The sequence below is a fragment of the Panthera tigris genome, chromosome X (genome assembly GCF_018350195.1).
Source record: "Panthera tigris isolate Pti1 chromosome X, P.tigris_Pti1_mat1.1, whole genome shotgun sequence".
NCBI lineage: Eukaryota > Metazoa > Chordata > Mammalia > Carnivora > Felidae > Panthera > Panthera tigris.
Genome location: NC_056677.1, coordinates 125,401,029 through 125,424,338, shown reverse-complemented (window position 1 = coordinate 125,424,338; position 23,310 = coordinate 125,401,029). Strand labels below are relative to the sequence as shown.

Below are 23,310 nucleotides of genomic sequence, written 5' to 3'. Positions count from 1 at the left end.
TCGGGATCGCGACCGTGCCAACCACCCCCAATCCCCTGCCCTTTTGTCGCCTTCGGGGTCAAGTCCTTGTGCCTCGACCGGCAGCCCTGCTCCCCTCCTCCTGCCCTGGCCCATCCCCCAGTGAGATGACACAGGGTGGTGTGACTGGGTGGGAGGCAGGTGGTAAAGTTGTCATCGGTCAACTATGAAGTGTCATCGGTCAAGCACTATGTGACTTGGAGAAATGTCTCCCCCTCCTGGGCCTTAGTTTCCCCATCTGTTACAATGAGAGGCCATTCTCTAGTGGTGTCTTCCATTCATGCTGCTAGCCAGGGAAGCAGAGTGAGCTCTGGCATGTCAGCCCTTCGAGGGCGTCTCCATCATTATCCCCATTTTCCTGAGGAGGAAACTGAAGTTTAGGGAGGGCCATGTCCAGCAGCAACACGTGTGCAGCCCGGGACCCCGCTTCCTAGGCAGGCCCTGGAGCTTGGCTTTGGGAGCCCTGGGGCAAGAGCACACGTGCGGACGATGGCCACACCCAGCCAGCATCATGGCACCTCAGGAAGGGGCACGGCAGGGGGCAGCAGGGGTGAGCGAGCTCCCTTACCTTTGACCAGAGTGTGCTTGTCGGTGGGAGACGATCGGGCGAGGACCCTCAGCTTGGGCCACACCTTGTCCAGACGCTCCTGTTCTATCTGGGAGGGGGAAGCACACAGACGCTGCAGAGCCTGGAGCGGGGGAGGGGGTACCGAGCAGAGGCGGGGGGGTGGGGGGGGTGGGAAGAAACAACCAGAGCCCCGGACTGAGGTGGGAGGGCAGCAGAGCCAGGAACTACCTCGCCTTTCTCGTTGCGGATCCGCCGGTTGAACTCCTTCCCCTCCAGGCACAAGAAGTCCTCCCCGGGCTGGATGATGCCACACTTGGCCGCGATGGCCCGGGCCGTGTTGATGTTGTCCCCGGTCACCATGCGGACTGTGATGCCGGCACGCTGGCATTTGCGGATAGCTTCAGGAACCTGGAAGAGACAAAAGGCATGGGTGCGGCCACCGAGGCGAGACACATCCGCATCTGGGCTGAGCCCTGCCCTCCATCCGGCTCCACGGCACCTCTCCTTCGTTCCCTCAGCATGACCCCCACCCCCACCCCCTGACCCCAGGTGCCTCCTTCATTGCGCTGGGCCCCGGGACCGGCGACGACTCGGACCCAGGCCCCGACACAAGTAAAGCTGGGAGAAGCCACTGGAAGCTTTTATGCTGTCGAGGGGCACCATTGGAGTCTTGTCTGGAAAGGTGACCATAGAAATCACCAGCTCCGTCAATCTCATTTTCCTCTGCAAACTGGAGGTCCAGAGCGGCCGAGCCAGGATCGGCCCTGGTTACCAGGCTGGCTGGCAGGGTGGCTGTATCACTTAGCTCTGGAAGAATGACAAAGAGACCTCTGTCCCCAGCTACCCTGCCAGATGGCAAGGCCAAGGGTTGCTTTGGGGCCCCGACTCAGGGCAGGCTTCTGGCCATCAGCTGGCTTGTGGCCAAGCTCTGGACACTTCTCACTTGTCCCACCCCCCCGCCCCTGCCGCCCACCGTTTTGCAACATAGAACCAGAGGCATTCACAGCTATAGGTTCTACACGATAAGGTATTTTCACTACTTGGAACCAGTAGACACGTGGCTGAGGTAGAGGGGTGGGGGCAGACCAGTTATCGTGGAGTAGAAATGGTTGTGGCCAGGGTCCTGGGAGTCCAGGGACATTGCCCTCCTGGGTCTGTGAGATGTTCTGGCACCTGCCAGCCTAGGAGCAGCACTGAACACCAGCCGGGCGCCTTCGGCCTGGCCGGGGTGGGGGTGGGGTGGTGAACAGCTCCATTCAGAAGGGGGAGGCCATCAGGTCTATGCGAGCACAACGCAGCTTCATGATTCGGCTCTGCCGTTTGGACACAGGCCAATCATCCATGCCTCAGTTTCTCCCTGGCCTGACAAAGGGCAAGGCCCTGCGTCTCCGGGGGTGGCCCTGTCGCCCACAGCAGCATGTTCTCTCCCTGCTCTCCCAGGCTGCTGCTCCCCGTCCCCTCTGCTGCCATCCGCTTCCTCCCAGGCCAGCTTCCAGGTGTCCCCTTTCTGCACAGAGAGGCCCCGGTGTCCTCAGAATGCGGGGATACACTGCTGCCGAGGGCCTGCGGTCGCTGTGTACACGTAGCGAGCATTGACTGTGGAACTGGCCGGTCTTAGGCGCCTGCTCCGGTATGTCAGTGAATACCTGTCTCCTGAAGAAAGGCCCAGAAGCCTGTCCTCCCTCGTCTCAGCAACGCGCGTGTTTTCAGGCTAATCAGCAGGATCGGGGTGGCCCTGCTTCTGACATGAGGTGGGTGCCACTGGAGAGGCCCTGGGAGGTGAGAGAGGGTCCCTCCCTGCCTCTGGCAACCCGCACCCCTGTGGCTTGTGCTCTTCCCTTGGGGCCTGCTCGCTCTCCCTGTCTCAAGGCTCCTCCGTCTTTATGGACCGGCAACCCTCCCCTTTGCTTCTTCGCTCTACAGCCTGTTCGGCTTCTGCCCAGTTTCTCTGTTCCCTCTTCACAAAAGCTCTTGGTAAAGCCGTCTACACACGCTGGCTCCTTGCCTGGCCCTTTCCTTCAAGTCTCTTTGCAGGCTCCTCCCACCTCCGTCCCAGCTGTCCACTCACCCTGCGACATCGCTCATATAAACATGCTTCTGGAATCTGTCTCCGGCCAGGACCTTCTGCTCTGAGTGCTCCACTCCTGCAGCTACCTGCCCACTTGACATCTCTGCAGGGATGTCCCGAACATCACTTGGCCCCAACCAAACCCGTGACCGGGGACAGCCCCCTGCCCCCCAAACCTGCGTCCCGTCGGACTCCCGCTCCAGTGCCCCAGTGCCGCCTCCGAACCAGAGCCCCGGGAGGGGTGCCTGACTCTCCCTCTCCCTCGCCGCTCCCTCCAGCCTGTCAGTCCTGCCGGGGAGGTCTGACCTGGAGGACCCCGGGGCCCTGCCCTTGCCCACCTTTCCTAACCTTTCTGGGCTCCAGCAGGAAGTAGTGTGAGAGCGGCGAAGGCACCAGAAGGGGGCCATGCCGTGGAGGCCGTACGGGAACCAGGGCTGCCCCTCCACCCATCCAACGACCAGAGGGTGGCTACCTCGGGCCGCACGGGGTCCTCGATGCCCACGACGGCTATGCAGGTGAGGTCGCCCACGACCTCGTTCTCATTGTCCCAGTCGGGCTCCTGAGCTGCGGGAAAGTCCCGGTAGGCAATACATATGGTGCGGAGGCCATCGCAAGCCATGGGCTCAATGATCTTCTTCACCATGTCGTCCCGGTCCCGAGGGCGGAAGCCGCGCGGCTCCCCGTTGCTGTTTAAGATGTTGGTGCACCTGGGGCGGGGACAGAACAACAGCGTTGGTGCCAGTGAAGCGAGGGGAGCCGGAGCAACGGAGAGTCTCGGCAGGCGTCGGTGTGAGCCCCGCATTCAGCGCGGCCGACAGGCTTGTACAAGGAGGGAGGCGTTCTGCCTCCTGGGGCCTAACGGTGTACCCTCCCCGACCACTCACATCCTTCCCAGAACCTCACGATGCGGCCTTATTTGGAAATAGGGCTGTTGCAAAGTCACGGCGAGGTCATACTGGTTTAGAGCGGGCCCTTAATCCAATGACTGGTGTCCTTATCAAAAGAGAAGAGAACACATGGAGACACAGACGCACACAAGGACAAGGCACCGTGAAGACAGAGGTGATACGTGTACAAGCCAAGGAGCCCCAAACACTGCTGGCCATGGCCACAAGCTGGAAGAGACGAGGAAGGACCCTCCTCTGGAAGCTTCGAAGGGAGCGTGGCCCTGCCCGCACCTTGATTTCGGACTTCTGGTGTCCAGAACTGTGAGAAAACAGATTTCTGTGTTCTTAAGCCATCAGATTTATGGTCCTCCGTTCTGGAAGCCCCAGGAGCTGGAAACTCATAGGCTGGTGTAGGCGAGGAGACCCTAGAGTGCAGGGCTCACCCCAGCTCTTCGTGGACTCTCTGGGGTACATTGCTCTGGCAATGCCATGGAGTGTGGCCGTGACAAAGAAGCAGGATTCAGGTGCGGAAGAAGAAGGAGCAAAGGAACCGAGGTCCCCAGAGGCAGGCATGGCGGAGGGGCGAATGGGAGCCCTGGACAGACTGGTGAAGGAGGAAAGGAGGAGCTGGCAGGGACTCTCGCCCTTTTGTGGAGTCACTCACGTAACTCTCGCAACACTCCCAGGAGGTATTTCTGTTGTCTCCACGTAGGGGAAACTGAGGCTGTGCCGGGGAGTGAGTCGATGTCCACACGGCCAGCAAAGAGGAGAGCCAGGAGTGGGGCCCAGCGCCCAACTACAGGAATGGGGCTTCTAGCCACGGTACCTGCCAGAGGCTGAGGAAGCACAGAAAGAGAGCTGGGGCCTCCAAACCCGGCCGCCACACCTCCTGGGATGCGGTAGGACAGCTTCAGGGGGGAGGTGGCCTTTGCACCCGGGTAGTATGTGCCTGGGCAGAGACTCGGGGGAGAACATTTCTGTCTTAGAAGGTGGCCTTGGAATAAGTGAGGAGCCAGGTGGGCAGGGCAGAGCAGCGGGGGGGTTTGGGGGGGCACTTGGAGGCGGAGCTCCATGCTCCCCGCCCCACTCAGTTTTTATAACAGCTTTATTGAGATATCATTCACACACCACACGACTTATCCATTTAAAATGTCCAATCCAGGGGCGCCTGGGTGGCTCAGTCGGTTGAGCGTCTGACTTCGGCTCAGGTCATGATCTCACAGTTCGTGAGTTGGAGCCCTGCGTCGGTTCTCTGCTGTCAGCACGGAGCCTGCTTGAGACCCTCGATCCCCCTCTCTTTCTGTCCCCCGCCCCATGCATGCGTGCTCTCTCTCTCAAAATAAATATTTAAAAAATATTAAAAAATAAAATGTATAATTCAGTGGCTTTTAGTCTAGTCGCAGTGTTGTGCCACCATCACCACAGTGCACTTTAGAACATTTCCATCACCTCTAAAAAAAACCCTACACGAGGGACACAAGAAGTAAAGAGACAAACAGGATTTCATCAGTGAAAAACACATGCGCCTCCAAGAATGAATGAAGACAGTGAAAAGGCATTTGCCAATCAGGTATGTGCTAAAGATCTCTTACAGGACAACGACAAGACCACGAATAACTCAAATCAAAGACGAGCAAAGGACTTGAGTGGCTGTTTCTCCCAAGAAGGCACACAAGTGGCCTGAAATTTGGCCATTTCGGGGCTGACATCCCTAGTCATCAGGGAATTGCAAACCAAGCCCCTGTGCGGTCCCAGCTCACGTGCACTAGGATGGCGATAAGAAGAGTGATAAGGAGAAGCTGGGGGGATAGAAAATGGTGCCCCTGCGCGAGACAGTTGGGTGGTTCCTCAAAAAGTTAACCTGTGTTACGGCAGGACCCAGCCTTCCGCTCCCAGGTATGTCCGAGAGAACTGAGAGTACGAACCCCAACGAACAGCTCTGTACACCCCTGTTCACGGCAGCAAGGCTCACAGCAGCCCAAGGGCGGGGGACTGGCCGAAGGCCGAATGGATGAACCCTGACAGCGTTCTGCTCGGTAGAGGCAGCCTGACACATGGGCCATATATCGTACGATCCCGTTTATGTCAAATGTCTCTGATCGGCAAATCCATACAGAAAGGAGATGAGTGGCCGTCAGGGGCTGGTTGGGGGTGCGGTGGGAGGGACTGTTGAATGGGGACAGGGTTGCCTTTGGGGGGCTGGTGACGAGAACGTTTTGTAATGCGCCACACCGGGACTATACTTGCTGTGTGTTTTCACGCGATTACAATGGCCACTTTTACACTATGTCTATTTTACCACAACAGTAAACTCAGAAGCCTTGCACTCTGCAGCGCCCAGCCCTAGGCTGCCTCCCGTCGCCCGCTCACTTTTTCAGCAGGATCTCCGAGGCGCCCTTGCTGAAGAGGCGGAAGCCGCCGTCAGGCATGCGGATGACTGTGCTCATGGACTTGCGGACCGAGTTGAAGGTGTACACTTTGTAAAGCTTATCTTCCGGAATCTGCTCCCGCACAGGCTGGAAGTCCCGCTTCAGGTCCAGGACAAAGCCCAGCAGAGCACACTCCGTCTTGTTGCCCACTTGGCGTGGGAGAGCGCCTTCCTTCTCTGGAGGCTACGAGGCAAGGAGAACCAGCGTGGCACTGGGGGCTCAAGTCTCCCCTCCTTGCTGTCCCCAGGACCCCGGCCTGGCTGTGGCCACCATGTCTTTAGGGTGTGGTGGCAGGGAGCCGAGGAGGGCCTCCATGCGGACTCCAATGTGGGCAGGCTTCCCACCACTCACTGGGCTCAGAGGGGGTTTCCAGAACCTGCGGGTCCCGCCCAGAAGCCAGGGCAGGAGTCCAGAGGGGCCCTGGTGACCCCTGATGCCGCAGCCTCTGGCCCGGCGCCCTGCCCTCATCCCACCCCGACCTGGCCCAGCCTGCCGCCCGCTCCCTGCTCACTAGTATTTTGGTGGTGTAGGCACTGTTGATGGAGATGGCGTGGACCAGGAGGTCGAGGATCTTGGGGGTCAGGGTGCTGGGGGCCGGAACCTCTTTGTAGTGGGTGTCCCCGAGGTAGGACTGGACCACGGTCATACGGTTGGTGGTGAGCGTGCCCGTCTTGTCTGAGCAGATGGCTGTGGCATTGCCCATGGTCTCGCAGGCATCCAGGTGGCGGACCAGGTTGTTGTCCCTCATCATTTTCTGTAAAGGGCATAGATGAGGGCTTAGGTAGCCAGCTGTCCTTGGAAAGGTTGGCCCATGGGGTCAGGGAGCAAGAGGTCATCAGCCGGTCATGTGTCAGCTGGCACATACCCTCGCGGCCGGGTACGGCTTGGAGTGACGGCAGAGCGGGAGGACTCTCGTGAGACAGGCCAAGCGGTCGACTCGCGGCGCTCCCTCTTCCCAGGGCTCCCCGGGGCCTCCCCCCTGCCCATGGCCCCCGCTCAGGTCATTGGCTGTCTCTGTGCTCCCCCCGCCCAACGCCATCTCCCCCCACTGTCTCCCGGTGTTCTAGGCCCTCTCCGGATCACCCTTTGCGCCCGCACCCGCTTCTGCAAGGGACAGCAGTGTCCTCAGACCTGCAGATGCCAGGTCTATCCCCCCGCCTGACTGCCGTCCAGCTCATCCCAGCCGCCCCACTCTCCCCCCAACCGATCCCAACTTGCTTAATGGCTTGGAACGCCAGTTTCTGGGTCTGTATCCTAGTATGAAGGCATTCTCACGCGTACTGTGTTTATAATTATTACCTTGACAGAGTAGGCTAAGGAGATGGTGACGGCAAGAGGCAGGCCCTCCGGGACGGCCACAACCAGTACAGTGACACCGATGATGAAGAACTTCACAAAGTACTGCACGTAGACGGGCGTGCACTCTGCCAGCCACACCCGGCCGTCCACGACGAAGGTCTCAATCACAAAGTAGAGGACCAGGATGATGACGGTGATGGCAGACATCACCAGCCCTGCCCGGCCACGGAAGCCACAGAGGGTGGGTGCGGGAAGGGGAGTCGGCCGGGGCGAGGGAGGGAGAGAGCAAGAGCGAAGGAGTGGTAAGGGAGGCTGCAGACTGCGCCACGGCCAGCCAGGGCGGGGGAGGCACTCGGTCCCCAGCCTTGCGGACGGACGCTTGGAAGCCACGGTTTCCAAATGGGGGCCGGACCGGCCCCTGCCGGCCACTGCCGGCCCCTGGCGGGGTCCCCTTGCTGCCTGGCCCGCGCCCCCTGGAACATCCCTTTCCCACTTGCCCTCCACAGCCCGGCCTCAGGCCCGGGAGCCTGGTGTCCTCGCCCATTGGTGGCCCCTGGACCACGCGTCCGCTGGCCCTACCTGCTTTCCCGATCTGCACGGCCAGTTTGGTGAGCTTGCCCTGCAGGACCGACTTCTCCTTCTTGGGCACGCTGGCTTTCTTCTTCTCCCTTTCCTCAGTCTCCCCACCCTCCGCACTCTTCAGGGGCTGCATTTCCATGGCAACTGCCCCGTCCTGCTTCTTGGCTGCGCACAGAGGAACCCCACAGCCAAACTTAGGGCCCAGGCGGCAGCTACAAGGGGCTTTCACAGGGAAAGACGTGCCACACCATACAAGAGGAAACGGGGCTCAAGGGGTTTCTCTGCTTTCTGAGTGTGACCTAGCCCAGGGGCTGTCTCCTCTCCCTCCCGTCTCCCTGGCAGCTCAGGCCCTCCCGAGATGGGTGGGAGGCTCCGGTGCTGTCGTGGTCAGTGCAGAGACCGTTGTCTCGGGCTTCTCAGGGGAAAGGAGGACAGACACAAGCATGAGCAACTTTGGGCACACAGACAGGATGGCCAGCCCCATAATGCCCCAAATCTCAATACCTGACAGCAGAGGTCTGGGGCCCAGGGAACGTTCCAAAACCTTGAACTGAGTCAGTGGCCCACCGGTGTCCAAGCACCCCCCCCCCCCACCCAGGAGGCCTAGGAGCCCCTGCGTTCTTCTCCCCTGCTCCCTGCTTAGGCTGTCTGTTCTCCCGTCAGCCTCTCGAGTGGGCGCGTTGACTTCCATCAGAGCCCCGGCTCGCTGTGTGCCCCTCCTCAGCCCGCTCCCTGGCTGTAGGTGGCTCCTGCCAGAACGGGCCACCATGGGTGAGCCTCACACCTCTCTCTCCTCTAGCTGCCTCTTCGCCTTCTGTCTGGGACAGGTGGCATCCTCGTGGCTCCCTCACTGGGTCCTGCTCTCTTCACACTGCCCCTGACCCACAAGGCTTCTTGTCCCCAGGGGCCTCAGGCCAGAGCCCACGGCCTCAGTGATACTCAATGCCCCACCCAGCTGGGTCACTCTAGCCTTGCGCCCCACTGACTGGCACTCCCTGCCCCAGCCCGGGACCCTAGCCATCAGGCTGTCCCCCTGACCCAGATCCCTCCCAACCTCAGCTATCCTCTGAACTCCAGTTTGCTCGTCTGACCCTGTCTTGGTCCCTGGACCCCTGGGCCCCACAATGCACTTGAGTCTTGCCCCTGGGTCCGTTTCTCTGCGTTCTGACCTTCCTGAGGGCAAGGATCATGCTTTACACCTTTGGATTCCCTCCAAAGCCCCTCACCGCTGACAACCCTCATCCCAGCCACACGGCATCAGCACCTACCAGGCATTCAGGCCGAGAGGAGAGTGGGTGTTGGACCGGCACCCGGTCACCCTGCCTCAAAAGCCCAGAAGAAAGGCAGCTGGACCGGGAAACCCACAGGCCTGGTGTGGTCTTGGGTGAGTCACCCTCTCTGAGCCTCAGTTTCCTCACGGGTGATCTTTGCATACTTCTGGCAGGGTCTGCACAGGGGCCCCCCACCCCACTCACCTGGTCTCTGGGTGCTGCTCCAGCAACTGATGCGGGCGGCCCCCCACCCTGTGCCGCACCCCTCCGCCACCCCACCCTGAGCACGGGGCGCGCATTACCTTTGGTCTGGCTACTCTCCATCGCCCCATCCTGCTGCTTGCCTACAACGGAAGAGGAATGACAGACACAAAGGCTTCAGAACATCCACGTGGCCCTGGCACATGCACACACACACACGCACACGCACACAGGACAGCGGGACACAGACAGCGAGGCCAGAGAGCGCGGTGCAAAGGGGCGGGGAGGAGGGCCCTGTGCTCCCCGGGCCTGCTCTGATGCCCTCTCTCCACCTCTCGGCCCACGAGAGCCACACTCTTGGCTTCCCAGATGAAGGCCCGCACTCCAGTGAACTCCCTGAGCCAGTCCTGGACGGCCCCTGGGTCATGTGTGCCCAGCAGTGGGGGAGGTCTCTGAAAAGGCTACCGCCACGGGGAGTGAGAGCCGCCAGGTGTCTGGTCCCAGGTCTGCCACGTTGAGCAGGGCCCCCCCCAGTCGGGATATGTACCCCCCCCTCCACAGGAGTGGCATGAACTGTCTACCTAGGTGGTCCCTGACCCCTAGTGGCCTAGCGGTCAGCTTTCTGTGCAGCGCAGCCAGCAGTCAGCTCTGCAGAGTGTTTGGAGGGACAGAGAAGGGAGACTCTAGAAACCTGCTGGCCTTGAATGCCCACATGGGTGCCAGGCACCCGGCACTGGAGGGAGCAATGGTACACGGAATGGGCTGGGCCCCAGCTGGACCTGTGTGTCGGCGGCGGGGACGGGGGACGCATTCGTGAATGTGGTCTGCAACCACAAAGCCCGCAGCTGGGTGTTGGGGACCAGGGCAGTGACTGGCTTCCAAGACCAAGGTAAACGGTGCTGGCAGTGAGGCCAGCACTGTGCTCCGGGTCGGGCTCTGTATCAGCCCCTCTGGCCTCATCTTCCCCAGGGCATTGCGGTGGGGCATCGGTTCAAAGAGCTCTCTTAGGGACCACACAAGTGCTAGCCTGGGATCTGGAAATGACTGACGTGTGACAGGAGGGGTTTGTGTGCTGACCAATACCCAATAACTCATGTCACTGGGGATCCAGGAGCGCAGACAGGGTGCCAGGTGGCTTCTAGGCAGTGGGGTCTAGTCTGGGGGTCCCAGGGAGGAGAGAGAGGCCCCCTCCCGGCTGGGGTGGTATGCAGGTTGTCCCTCTGTCAGAGTGGGGAGGTCCAGAGGTGAAGGAGACTCCTGGGGGGAGAGGAGACACCTGTAGACACACGGTGACAATGCAGAAGGGCCCAGAGAGGCCTCTGGAGGAGGGAGGGACGTGCAGGATCAGCACTACAGGAAGAGGAAGACAGAAGCCCAGGGAGGGGAGGAAGGGAAGGAGAGCACCTCAAGTAGGAGGGTGACTAGGAGTCAAGGCCAAAAGGCAAGAAACAGGTTGAAGGGCAGCAGGTGGCCTGGGAGCATCGGGCTGAGAGACGGGGTTGAGAGGCAGCAGGAGTGGGGATGGGGGCCAGGGTGGGGCGCTGGCTTGGCCACCGCAGCAGCAGCCGGGCCTTGGGCTCACACCTTGGTGGGGAGTTGTGGGTGCTGCTGCCCCTGCCTGGAGCCTGGCCAGCTCTGCTCCCCTCCAGCCCACCCCCCTCAGGGTTCCCCTCTTCCAGGGAGCCGGCTGGTGGAGGTGCCCCCTCTGAGCCCTCAGTAGCTCAGCCTAGGGCAGCTGAAGTAGAGGGAGGGGCAGACGAGCCAGAGCTGGGGAGGGGCCTGGGGGGACTGGTGGGGTTTTGTCAAGGTTGAGGAGGAGGGGCCCAAAACCAAGTCCTGCAGACCACCAACATCTCAGGGACAGGGCTGCAGGGGAGGAGAAGGCTTCCCTGGAGAGGGGGATGGGTACCCCAGCCCAGCCTGGAGGAGGCCCAGGGCCCACCCACCCGCCTGCTTGCCTGCCTGCGGCCCCTCGGCTGTTCACGGTGGAGAGAAACTGCGCTGAGCCCCGCAGGGAGAGGATGCTTGGTGTGGCAAATGTGGATGAGGGTCTGCTAGTGCTGGCTGGCTGCTGGGAGACGGGGCCCACGGCAGCTTCTAAGGCCACAGCAGGTCACCCACCTCCTCTCTCACTGTCTCCAGGAGCAGGGCAGCCTAGGGCTGGAGACACTGGCACATCCTTCCTTATGCTGGCCTGTCCCCTCGCCGCTTGTTTGCCCGGTCTAGGTGCCCTGACTGACTGATGTAGGGCCGGTGACCGGCACCCCTCTGTCTCACTTCCCCCCGGGGACCCTGGCTGCGGGCTTTCAGCACACGCTCTCTCCACATGTGTGCAGCTTCTTTGTACTCCGAGTGGACCCAAGCGAATGTTCTCGAAGGCACACATCTAGGAAACTCTGCTCCCCGCCTGGTTCGGGGGAGACCCAGGTTAGATCAAGGTGAGTCGTGACCTGGTGCGGGCCTGAAACAAAGAACCGGACGGGGTCCTGCCTGGTGGGATTGGAACTCTGGGCGTGGGGTGGTGCTGAGGACTGCTCCATAGTTTTGTTCTGAGGGCTGGAGGAGACAGAGGCCACGCCTGGGGCTCGGGGCAGTGGCGAAAGGAGGCAGCGGGACTGCCGTGTGCCAGGGAGCTGGACTCTCACAAGACAGTTGTCCCTTGACACTGTTTTCCCCTGGGCCCCCACCCCATCCCAGCTTCCTCTGGCCTCAGACATCCTCTGGGGAGTCCAGTCCATTTCGATTGGGAGCCCTCTACCTCTGGCTGTATGACTCACACCTCCCTGGCTGCCATGCTGGTGGGGCCCTCGGCACCTCACCGCGGGGCGTCAGCACACCCAAGAGCGGGCACAGGGTCCCCGGGGGCACTCTCCCAAGCCAAGGCGGCTGGCCTCTGTCCCTCCAACCCCATTCCTCCCCAGGCAGGGCACTCCCCCCACCCTGGCACACACTTCCCAAAGCCTTTGGGCAAAGACGCCAGAAGCAGGTCCTCCAAAGGAATCGGAAGAGAAGGTACGGCCTCCCACCGCTCAAGGCTGGCTCTCGCTGCAGCTGGAGCTGGAGTGGGGGATTAGGCCAGTGGTGCTGGGAACTGGAGGTCACTATTTCCTTACCTTTCTTATCCTTCTTCTCCTCTTCCTCCCCACCAGCTCCAAGCAAGGTAAAGATGATTCCTGTCTGGGAGTTGACACCAACAGCAGTCACCACCATTCTTCCAGAACCTTCCATGACATGGGTACCTGGGAACACAGGGGGGGCCGAGATAGATTTGCATTGCTTGAGGGAGGCGTGGCTGAACACCTACAAGTTCTCCCCCAGGAATCCCAGAAGCACGAACTCGGTGTTTGGAGGCCCCTGGAGGCTATGTTGACCCTAATCCTAGAACGAAGCCTCATTCCTGGCTTGGAGGGGACCCGGAGGCGCACACATGAGCAGCTGCTTGCCCAGAAACACAAGGTGAGGTCTTCACAGGGTCCACCTGGGGCCTCCAGTCTCTCTGTCCTGTCTCACACTGCATTTGCCACCAGGATAAATGCTGGGCTAGGCCAAAACGTTCTAGGAGCTTTCCTCAGGAGATTAGGGGACTTTTGAGGCGCGGAGCACCCATTTCCTTCCCCAGTGGCTAGAGCGACCACCATCAGGCCTCCCACGGACCACTCTGGCCTCTTGGGGGCAAAAACTTCAGACTCCCCAGCCAGAAGGGCGACTCGGGAGGCCTGCGATTGAGGGGGTGGCTGGACCAGATGGCTTCCAAGGCTCTTTGGTGCCGAACTGGTCCAGAGGGCAGTGCCAGCCTGCATCTTGCCCCCGCTACCCCCTCCCCCCAACAGCTTGGCCAGTGCCCCGAGGCCTCACCTGAGAGCAGCATGGGGTCTTTGTCAGCTGATTTGCGCACGTGGTCCGACTCGCCTGTCAGGGAGCTCTCATCGATCTTGAGGTCATTGCCTTGGATGAGCACGCCATCAGCAGGTAGCAGGTCTCCTAAGGCCGGCCAGGCAGCCGGAACCACACGCTGTGGGTCCGGGTAGCCTTCCGCCCTGCTGCCTCCCGCCTGCCCCAGGAGAGGTCTCGAACCTAGGGGGTGGGGCCCTCTCCCTTCAGCTTCAGGCTCCTCCTTTCCGGAGAGGATCTGCACCTCCAGCCCTGTCATCTGGCCCTCAAATCCCGCCCCCTACGGCCTGCTTCCTGGGGCTCTGTCTCCAGCTTGAGCCCCCTCACCGCCCACTGCTGCCCCTGCCCCGCCTTGTCCCGCAGGTGGAGGCCCACGTACTGGGGGGTGGGGAAGGCCCTTGCCAGATGCACTCACCATACTTGACCTGTGCGATGTCGCCCACCACCAGTGCGGCCACCGGAACCTGCAGCAGCTGGCCGTCCCGGATGACGGAGAACCTCTGTTCCTGTTCGATGCGGCTCTGCAGGCCCCGGAACTGCCTCTCCTTGCTCCAGTCATTGAAGGCCGTGACCAGCACCACGCAGGTGACCGACAACAGGATGGCGGCTCCCTCGATCCAGCCTGCCTCGGCCTCCCCTTCGTCTTCTGCCCCAGCTGACACGTTCCCGCATGCTGCACCCGAGGACAGCAGGGAAGGGTGGGGTGGCAGGAAAGTCACGCTGAGGCCCCTCGGCTCAGGTCCCATTCCTTCCCTCCTGCCGGGTCCTCCCCTGCTCACCTTCGCTCTCCTCTCCGGGCGGTGCATAGAATGAAAGGCCCAGGGAGACGATGGCAGCTACCTCCAGGATGATTAGCGTCACATCCTGCAGGGCCTCCCACACCAGTTGCAGGAAGGTCTTGGGCTGCTTGGGAGGGATGAAGTTCTGCCCATAGATCTGCCTGCGCTTCTCCAAGTCATTGGCATTGTTGGCCAGGCCTGTGTGGTGCAGGGATGGAGAGCGGGGACACAGAGCAAGAAGATGGGAAGGGCCAACGGCGTGAGGCCCTGCCCCTTTCTCCCCTGCTCGCCCAGAGTGCCTGTCTTGTTCTCTGGCCTGAAAGCCCCTGGAAGGCGGGAACCGCACCTGCCCGGTCCTCCAAACCTTTCTGCAAACCCCGAGGACAGGTATGTGGGCGTGTGTGCCCTCCAGCTGCCTGGACAGCTCAGGCGTGCGACCGCGCGACTCGCAACAATGTGGAGCCCCTGGTGTGAGGAAGGGTTCGGTCGGCCTCCCGATATGCTCGGAGGTCTATGGGCTACGGTGGGTCCCTTCAGAGGGCAGATGGGAGGGACGGTGATAACGGCCACCACGGGGTGGGGGTGGGCAGAGGGAGCCCAGCTGGGCCAGGGATGGCCAAGTGTCACCTGGAGACAGGAGAAGAGAACAGCCCAGGCGTTCGCAGGAGTGCAGGGCTTGGTACAAGACTGGGGTGGAGGGCACAGGTGTGGCAGCCTGCTGTCAGCCGGGCCCAGGGTAGCTGATCCCCTGTGGGCTGTGAGTGGGCCGAGGTGCTCGTACAATCCCTCCAGGGTCCAGAGGAGGAAACTGAGTCCAGGGAGGGAAAGGGCCCTGTGCCTGTGAGTCGGAGCTCTTGCTGGCAGCCCAGGACTCCTTTGCTGCCCTGTGCACCTGACCCTAGGTCAGGATGACGGGAGCCTCACAGATGCTAAGCCATCAACAGGGGGGCGTGGCCAAGTCATGCGCGCGGGACACAGAACCTGTGTCATCTGACGAGACCCGGGAGACAGTCGGCTCTGGCGGCCCCAAAACATCGTCAGTTTTGCCCATACTGTTGAGCATGGGTGTGGCACCCGTGGCACCAGGAGGTACGTAGGAACTGCCCCCGCCCCGAGCTCTCGTGGCCGTCGTCCGGAGTCAGCTGCCTCCTTCCTAATGCTTTCCCTAGACCCCACTGCAGTGCCAACCTCGAGCTCTGAGCTGGGGGTCACGGCGAAGGGCGGGGATGGGACGTGAGCTCCCTGCCTTGCCCACGCCCCCACCTACTGCCTCCTCTGGGGCTGCACATGTGGCACTTGGTGAATGTCTCTGAGGCTCTGGGATTGTCAGTGAGTGATTCATACTTATGCCACGGTGTCCCCAGGCCACCAGGCAGAGGACGAGGAGAGTGAAGGGTGAAGAAGCCGGTCTCAGTGGGGACCCCTTGTGGCCAGAGCGGGTGAAACATGTTGAAGGAGGGCTGAGAGGCTGAGAGGCCTGACCCGTACTTCTAGAGCCCTGGGAGGCCCCCGCCACATCGCAGGCACTCTAGTGTGTTGGGGCTGGGGTGAAGGGCTCAGAATCAACATCCACCAAGGGGCGAGCTCCGGCTTTCGAGGCTGGGCCCTTACCTTACTTCTCATCCTTGGGACAGCCCACTTCCCACCCAGGCCCTCACCAAGCCCTCTGGGTCTCTGCCTCTACAGCATGAGTCCCCTCAGGCCCATGCCTGGAGCTACCAGAAGTCTCCATGTGGAACTGACATCCAGGCTACCTCCTCCCGAGGCCAGACATCCGCTTGGCCACCCTCCCCAGAGGCGGGCCCGCCGGACGCCGTCCCCTGGCCCCGCCCTCATCCCTCTGGATGCTGCTTCCTTCTAGGCCTGAACCCAAGGGTCCGGCTCCACACTGACACCTCGTGGGCAGACACTGGACTGCAGTTCCCGGGGGGCAGGGAGCTACCGGCAGGGCAGATGGGGGGCGGGTTCCCCAGCTTATGGGGGTGATCTCAGCTGGCTTGGGAAGGCACATAGGACTTGATAGCAAGGAAGTGTTAAGTGGGGTGCAGAAAGAGTTGGGAGGAAGGAGGGTGGCTGTCCACTAGGCAGGGAAGGGGCCTGGGGAGGGGCAGGGTGGAGCCCACCAGAGGTGGAAGGCCTGACGAGAGCAAAAGCCCACAGCGGGCACAGCCTGGGCACATCTCTGCACCCAGCGGGGCTGCGGCTGCCCCTGCCCTTCTCCCAAGGCCTCATGGTGCCTGGGCCCTGCCGGGGCTCCGGTTTCTGAAGGCTGCAACTTTCCACCTGGGTGTCTGGGACAAGCTCAGGACCTCAGCTCCTAGGGCCTGGGGTCCCAGCCGAGGGCCTGTGCCCCACTCCTAACTGAGGCCTGCATCTTTAAGCTACAAGAGATATGAAAAGTGAGGTCAGTACTATGGAAGTGCTTGAACCCCCGCTCTCCCAGACACCCGGAATTTCCACTGCCCCTGCCTTGAGAAAGGGCACGGATCTGGAGACCCTCAAGAGAGAGCCCATGGGTCCCTGTGCCACCATAAGTCTGCATCCTGCCTGCCTCACCCCATACGCCAGATTGTCCCCAAGGGAAGCCAGGCCCTTGGGGCCCCCTCCCCAGGAGTGAGCTGGCTCCGTTCCTCCCCTCCCGCTGTCAGCCTGTCCCTTGGCCTTGGGTTGCCCTTGATACTCTAGCAACGCTTCTCTCTCCCTTGCCCTGCACCAGCCCAAGACCATGGCCTTCCTGTTGGGCTTGGGGGTCCAGACAGCTGCTCAGGTACTCATGTGGGGGCCAGAAGGTAGCTGCAGCCCCTCTGGCTCCAAGCATGTGCCCAGTCGGCAGGCCCCCACAGCGGCCCAGGTCCAGGTGCTGGGGCAGGGGCCGGCTGGTTGGCTTGGACACAGATGAGTGTCCTGCCCAGAGCAGAGGCCAGATGCCATCAGAATTGGATTAGGACCACATCGTGCGGCTCTTGGATAATCCGCCCTCTCCTTTCCATGACTGCTGCTGGTAAAGGCCAGACAGGGGAAGGGCTGGGGCCCAGGTCCCCCTGGTGGGCTTCCCACTGAGCTTGGCCCAAGACCCGGGTTCTCTGGCTTCTGGAATCCTTTTGGATAGCTACAAAGCCTGAGCCCATTGACGTGCTTATTGCCGGGAACAGACAAAATCTCCCCCCCCCCCCAGTACACCATGCACGTCCCCACGCCCCCCACCCTTCCCAAAGCACCCATCTGCCAGCACACCTTGCCAGGGGATTGATGTGGGGCCCAGGGTGCGGCTAAGCTGGCCCCTCCTAAAGCTCAGGCCACTGTGTCTGGGCAGGAGCGGGGACATCTGGGTGAACACTCCAGGGCCAAGTCGGCAGGTGTACTGGGGGCCAGGGCTCCTGGGCTTGGTGTGGGGAGGGGTAGTCCTCGCGCTGCTCATTCTTCAGGAGGCAGGTCAGGCCTGGCCGGCTCCCTCTGCTGCGGCCTGGCCACCCACCTGGGCACTTGCCCTTCTCCATGCCCGCCCCTCCATAGGCACTGGGCGAGCTCCAGAGCCGCTGTGGCAGAATCAGGCAGGTTCCCAGGGGCCTTGACATTTTAAATATTTAACAAGGCCTGACAGGCAGAGGAAAGAGCTGCCAGCTGAAGCCCATCTGCTTCCTTTTATCTGGAAGAGGCCAGAGCCCTTGTGGCTAAATGGCCCTCCACCCCAGCCTCCCCCCTAGCCCCAAATCCTGGGCGGAGGGGGGGCAAGGAGGGGGGAAGGAGAGAGATCCCTCTGGCCCCGAGCCAAGCCATCTGCCCTGATAACACAACACACCAGGCTGGGTCCCTTTAGAGCACAAAACAAGAGAACCCAGGCGGCCCTGAGAAGGCCACTTAGGCTTGGAGTTCCTGACCTGGTTGGGTGGGCACCCTCTCACCCGGCCCTTGGGCCCATCTCCTCCCGGGTGGGCCTTCTCTACCCCCTGCTCCAGCCCATGTGCCATCCACAGACAGGGACAGGGAGCAACAGACAAGGGTGATGGCCAGAGCCCTGGGTGGACAAAGGTGTGACAGCTGAGATGGGAGCTGATGAGATCAATCAGGGCTGGCTGAGAACAGGCCTGGCACTGGGCTGGGACAGCCCTAGCAGCCCTGCCAGGGAGGTGCCAGCTGGGCCAGAAAACACTCCAACTCCTGGAATCTGGGGCCAAGCCTGGGTCCTGGTGGTCCCGGCCTCCCAGCAGACCCAGCAGGCAGGACCGTGAAAGGCTGGTGCAGAGCAAGGCACAGTTTTGCCTCCAGTGCAGGGGGCAAGGGCTACAGGGCCGAGGCAGGGACCCAAGGTGGCAGTCAGGCCTCTGCCTCTGGAACCTTCTAGACAATGCTCCTCAGCCTTCCTCAAGGCTCTGGGCAGCAGATCTCCTCAGATCTATGCTGCCTGAGGCTTGCACCTCTTTGGCAGGGGAGAATTCTGCCGCTGAACCACCCAAGCACCAGACTTGCTTCTTTGCTTCTTTGGGACAGCCTGTGGCCAGTGGCACCTCCACTCAGCACTCTGCCCCCCCTTTCCAGAGAGAGCCCCCTGCAACCCAGGCCCGCAGAGGGCCGGCACCCTCGTTTTCCTGTGCCCCTTAACCGGACACGGGGCTGGGCACACGGCCTGGAGCATACAGACAGGGGCCCGGCCTTCCTCCTCCTCTGTCCCACCCTGTTGCCCTGTTGCCCAGAAGAGCTTCTGGGGTTTCAGTTTGGGGCCCAGCCTGACACCGTGCCGTCCTCTTCCTTCCCTCCTCTTTTGCTCGATTTCTATTTAATCCAAAGAAGCGAGAGCAGGGAGCTGCTGCTGCTGGAGGGGGTCAGGCCACGGCTCCCGGAGGACCCCAGGTTACCCAGAGGACGATCCCCCTCACCCCCCTACAGAGCATCTCCCGCTCGGTGGTGGCGGGGGCGGGATGGCTTCCTTGGGAGGGCACAGTCAGGGTCAAGAGTGCTTCCGGAAGCTGCTGCAGAAGCACCACCCGGTCCTCGACCAGGCCCGCCCCGGGGGTACGGGACGTCTTCAGGATGGCCCTTGGAGACCGGGGGAAGTGTCCGGTGGCCCATGACCCTACATCCCTGGCGCACTCGCGGCCTGCGCTGGGGCTCTGCTGGGAGCCTTACCCTCTGTGGGCGAGGTCTTCAGCCTCCTGCAAAGCCCACTGACGTCCCCGTAGGCTTCCTGGACCTTCTGCAGCGCCTCAGCCCCTCGGAGCTCCATGAGGGAACGCAACTCAGCCAGTGTGCACCCAAAGCCGCCCGCATGGGGGGCCTCCCGCTGCTGCTGGGGCTTGGGGTGAAACTCGATGGAACTGTTGGCCATGTCGCCCATCCCGCCTGTCGTGCCGGGAGGACAGGGTGCCCGACCTCTTCACAGGTGCGGCCTCAGCTAGGGGCAGGCAGCCACCCGAGGTCCCAGTGCCTGGGTGAGGTGTAGTGGAGGGAGCTGCAGCGGGGAAGTGGCCGAGCACGGACACCTGGGGAGAGGTGAGAAGAAGCCAGGGGCGAAGTTGAGACAAGACTGAGGTCCACTCTTCCAGAACGTTCTCCGAAAATCGGCACTCAGTCTGAGCCATGACTTGCCGATTGCAACATTCGCCTCCTGGGCTGGGTCAGTGGCCCTCATGCCCTGCCAGGCCCAGCTGCCAGGCCATCCCCTAGTCCTGCCCAGCCCGAGTACCCAAGGCGGGAGGACTCGCCTAGGTGGGGAAGGAGGGAGCGTTCGTGTCTCCTGGAAGGGGTCTGCTGTTGCGATACGGAGACCCTGACTGCCTCCCAAATCCGTCCGGGAACCCACACCGAAGCAGAGGTGATGTCCTGGCGTTGATTACTGGCACGGGTGGGCAGGCTATCTGTGCCACAATTCTCTCGTGTCCGTGCCCCACCGTGGGTGAAAGCTTGTCCCCTCTGTCATGCTCCCTGCTCTTGTCTGATTAACACTCGCCCGGTGTAGCAGATGTGCTATAAATTCCCTGCAGCGGCCTGGCACAGCCTCTGGGGCTCACGGTTTCAGGCTTGGGGCTGTGCGGGGGGTCCAGGGAGCGGGCCAGGCCATGGGCGGGGCCAGCCGGGAGCCAGGTCAAGACTTGGTGTGCAGGGTGTCTCTGCTGCCCCGAGGGCACCTGGGGGGTCTGGGGCAAGGAAGGGAGGTGGCCTGGGGGGAGGGGGTGAGGAGGGAGAGGGAGGGCAGGAGGGGAAAGGAGGGGATAAAAGGAGTAGAAGAGGAGGGGTGGAGGAGAGGGCGCATAGGAGAAGGTGGAAAGCAGCCACAGGTCACTGGCGACTTCCCCATCAGCCCGCCCACAGCACGGTGCCGTCCCCTCCCCTCCACACCCTTCTGCCCTCCAGGCGCTGAATTGGGGGGCTGCCCACAACACCCACACAGGCTGGGAGCATGAGTGCAAGCATCCCCAAAGGTCAAACCCCCAGGATTAAACTAGTGTCAGTGCACATGGCCTTGGCCTTCACAACAGCAAAGAGGCCTCCCGACGGCATGGCTCAGTTGGGCCCAATCTTTTGCCTTTGGGGAGGCTGCAGGCTCCGAAGGATCCTCTTGGAAGCAAAACTTGGCTACCAATCCAGGTTCCTGATCTAGAACTGCCCGTGGAAACACAGCCCAGAGCCTATGGCGCCTACTCTCAGGAGAGGACCCACCTGTTACTCAGAGCCCAGGGGACACCAGAAGCAGGGGTGCACCACAACCCTCAGGGGACAAGACCGGCCCGAGGGGGTTCAGAACATGTGGGGGCCTTAGTTCCTCTGCACGCTTGACCCTGCCGTGTCCAAAAAAGGCACATGTACCTAGGGCAGTCCTACCCAGGAGGCCTGGGACCCAGGGAGGCACTTCAAAAAATGCCCATCAAAAGTGATCCCCATTTCATAAGTTTGGGCACCTAAGTGTTAATCCTTTAGACAGTTTCCACATGGAGCAGCCTTCGGTGCCGGAAGATGTGGGAACAAAATGGCAGACACGAGAACGTGCCGTCCTTTGCACTCCCACGCATCTTCCCACTGCCCATCCTTCCACTTTGTCATCCACTACAGGCCTGCACTGGCCATCCGTGCTGGGGACACAGAGGTGACAGCACTGAGTGCATCCTTGTGCTCTCTGGCTTGGAGGTGAGTTCGCAGCAGGTGACAGAGTGATGGACAGAATGGTTTCCGCTGGGGGTAGGGGCAGGGAAGGCCTCTTGGCAGGGGCGCGTTTGTGAAAAGACCAGAACAAGGGGGAGGAGCGAGCTGTTCTTCTGGATGAAAGAGTGTTCTGATCCTAAGGAGAAGACGGGTAGTGGGACGGGTCGGTGGGGGAATGGGGCTGCAGATCCCACGGGGCCACAAGTGACATGGGCCATCACCGAGCAGACGGCTGCCGGGTGACACCAGACTGGAGGGGCAGAAGCCTAGAGATGAGGGAGGGCTGCAGTCAGCTGCTAGGTCATTCGGCACGTGGGGGAGAGGGCGGAGGCAACGCGGGTGACCCTGAGCTCCCGGGAGCACCGGCACGCAGAGCTTCAAGCGAGCAAACCTTTCATTTCCATGGCACGTGGGGCTCCTTCGGGGGTGCTCTGCGAATGTGGCCCACGCACCTGGGTGGGAGCCGTAGGAATCACTGGCCCGTTCACCAGCGCGGGAAACAGAGGCTTGGCCACCGGGAGACCTGGCTGTCCCGACCTCAGGCCATCTCAGGAGCCATCGGAGGCAGCGTTGGTGGCTTTTGACCTCTCTAGATGGCCTTGACTGTCACCCCCACCCCTGCCTTCGTCCTGCCAGATTCCTTCCCCAGTCCAGACTGTGGCTCAGGACAGCGCCCCTGCTGGGTGCCCCTTCTCCCCTCCTTTCTCTGACCCCGAGTGTCGCTGCCATGCGTCTCCCTTCCCACATACCAGGCAACTTGGGTGAAACTTGCAGGGCTGGGCTCTGTGTCCCCAGCCCCCTGGCCTGTTGGCTGCTGGACGGGAGGGACAGGGGCTGGTTCACGTGTGCGGGCATTGGCTTGCCATAGGCACAGAGCCCCTGGCGAGTAGGTCCCGGGCACACTCGGCTGCTGAGAGAACACCCATCTGTGGGCTGTGTGGGTCCCGGCAGGGGTGGGGGGGAGTCAACTGTCCCTGAGCACAGCACCGTGGGGTGCCCTGTAGGCCCCTCCTCCCAGGCTGAGGGGAGTGATGAGCACAAGGGAGGCTCTGACGCCCCTGGCAGGCAGGCCCCGGGCCTGCATCCCACACCTTCCACCTAGGCCCCAGGGGCTAGCTATGTGCCCGAATGGCCCCCACTGAGCTGTGTAGGGACTCCGCGGGGGTTCTTTCTAAAAGCGAAGTCAGATGAATGATTTTATTCCCTTGGAACCCTTTTATCTTCTCGGCACCTGTACCCACTCAGAGAAGGCTCAGGTGGAAGGCGCCCGACCCCGCCCGTATGGCACTGGAGGGCTCCTGGGGGTGACAGAGGAATGGCCCATAGTTGGGTGGGCTCTGAGGCAGGTGGTGGGAGACAGCAGCTCAGGCCGGTGGAGGTCACACCTTCACACGCCTGCTTCCACCGGAGGCGCCGGCCTCTCCCGCCCGCTCCCTGAAAACAGGGTTCACTGAAGGTGAGCCCTGTCCTTGCCTCCTGCTCCTTACTCGGCCCCCAGGCGTGGCCCTGCCCTCGACTGAGCAACAGCCGTGGCCCAGACAGCCACACAGGGTCCTTGAGCTGCTCCCAATCGGTGTGCTGTCATCACTGAGGCCTCCTGTGCCTGTGGTGACTCACGGTAAGGGAGCCGAGCAGGGAGGCGAGGCCTGACCTTCTGTGGGACACAGAGCGTGCCCGGCCTCACCACCGCCTCTCAGCTGGCCCTGCTGCTCCTCGGCACCTCAGCGTCCCCTGGCACCCCGCCTGCGGCTGTGGCCTGGTCCCTCTGCCTCATCCCCTGCCGAGCAGGCCCCGTGTCCCCGCCTACCACGTCGCCTGTCTCCCTCCAGCTGGGCAGCCTGTCACCACCCGGCTCTGGGTCACCACTTTCCCCGGTGCAGGTAACCCCCCCTGCCCCCCTCAAGCAAAAAGCCGGCTCCTCTCCTGCTCCCGCCTGTGCCCCATGCCCATCTACCCGCGTCAGCGCTCACCTGGCCGCCACGCACAGCCTTGCCGGCTCCAAGCACTCCATATGTGCCCCGCCCCGCACAGCCTGCTGTCCCCTCTCCGCCTGATGACCTCTGACGAATTTGAGTGGCAATTCAAGTGGAACATTCTCCAGAAAGTCTGTGCCAAAATTGATCGCTGCCGAGTCTCTAATCCGCCGACCGCTCCTATGGCTCTCTGCTTTCTCTCCCACTCCCGGG

The 23,310-nt window shown here is 61.9% G+C and overlaps 1 protein-coding gene across 6 annotated transcripts in view; it reads right to left on the bottom strand.

Moving 5' to 3' along the window:
* The window catches only part of ATP2B3 (ATPase plasma membrane Ca2+ transporting 3), a 41,905-nt gene extending 22,583 nt beyond the window's left edge, over positions 1-19,322 (bottom strand). For 2 of the 6 annotated variants that reach the window (XM_042974204.1, XM_042974205.1), the window contains exons 1-13: positions 19,115-19,322; positions 13,991-14,188; positions 13,627-13,884; positions 13,176-13,301; positions 12,413-12,559; positions 9,422-9,463; positions 7,849-8,013; positions 7,270-7,484; positions 6,482-6,724; positions 5,912-6,153; positions 3,127-3,361; positions 815-994; positions 587-674 (exon numbers count right to left, since the gene is read on the bottom strand). In XM_042974204.1, coding sequence (XP_042830138.1) covers positions 587-674; positions 815-994; positions 3,127-3,361; positions 5,912-6,153; positions 6,482-6,724; positions 7,270-7,484; positions 7,849-8,013; positions 9,422-9,463; positions 12,413-12,559; positions 13,176-13,301; positions 13,627-13,884; positions 13,991-14,188; positions 19,115-19,322 — 2,347 coding nt within the window. Of the gene's footprint in view, positions 1-586; positions 675-814; positions 995-3,126; positions 3,362-5,911; positions 6,154-6,481; positions 6,725-7,269; positions 7,485-7,848; positions 8,014-8,818; positions 8,844-9,421; positions 9,464-12,412; positions 12,560-13,175; positions 13,302-13,626; positions 13,885-13,990; positions 14,189-19,114 lie in introns of all 6 variants that reach the window. The other 4 variants (XM_042974206.1, XM_042974209.1, XM_042974207.1 and 1 more) reach the window with 3 other exon arrangements.
* Positions 19,323-23,310: the final 3,988 nt, after the last annotated feature.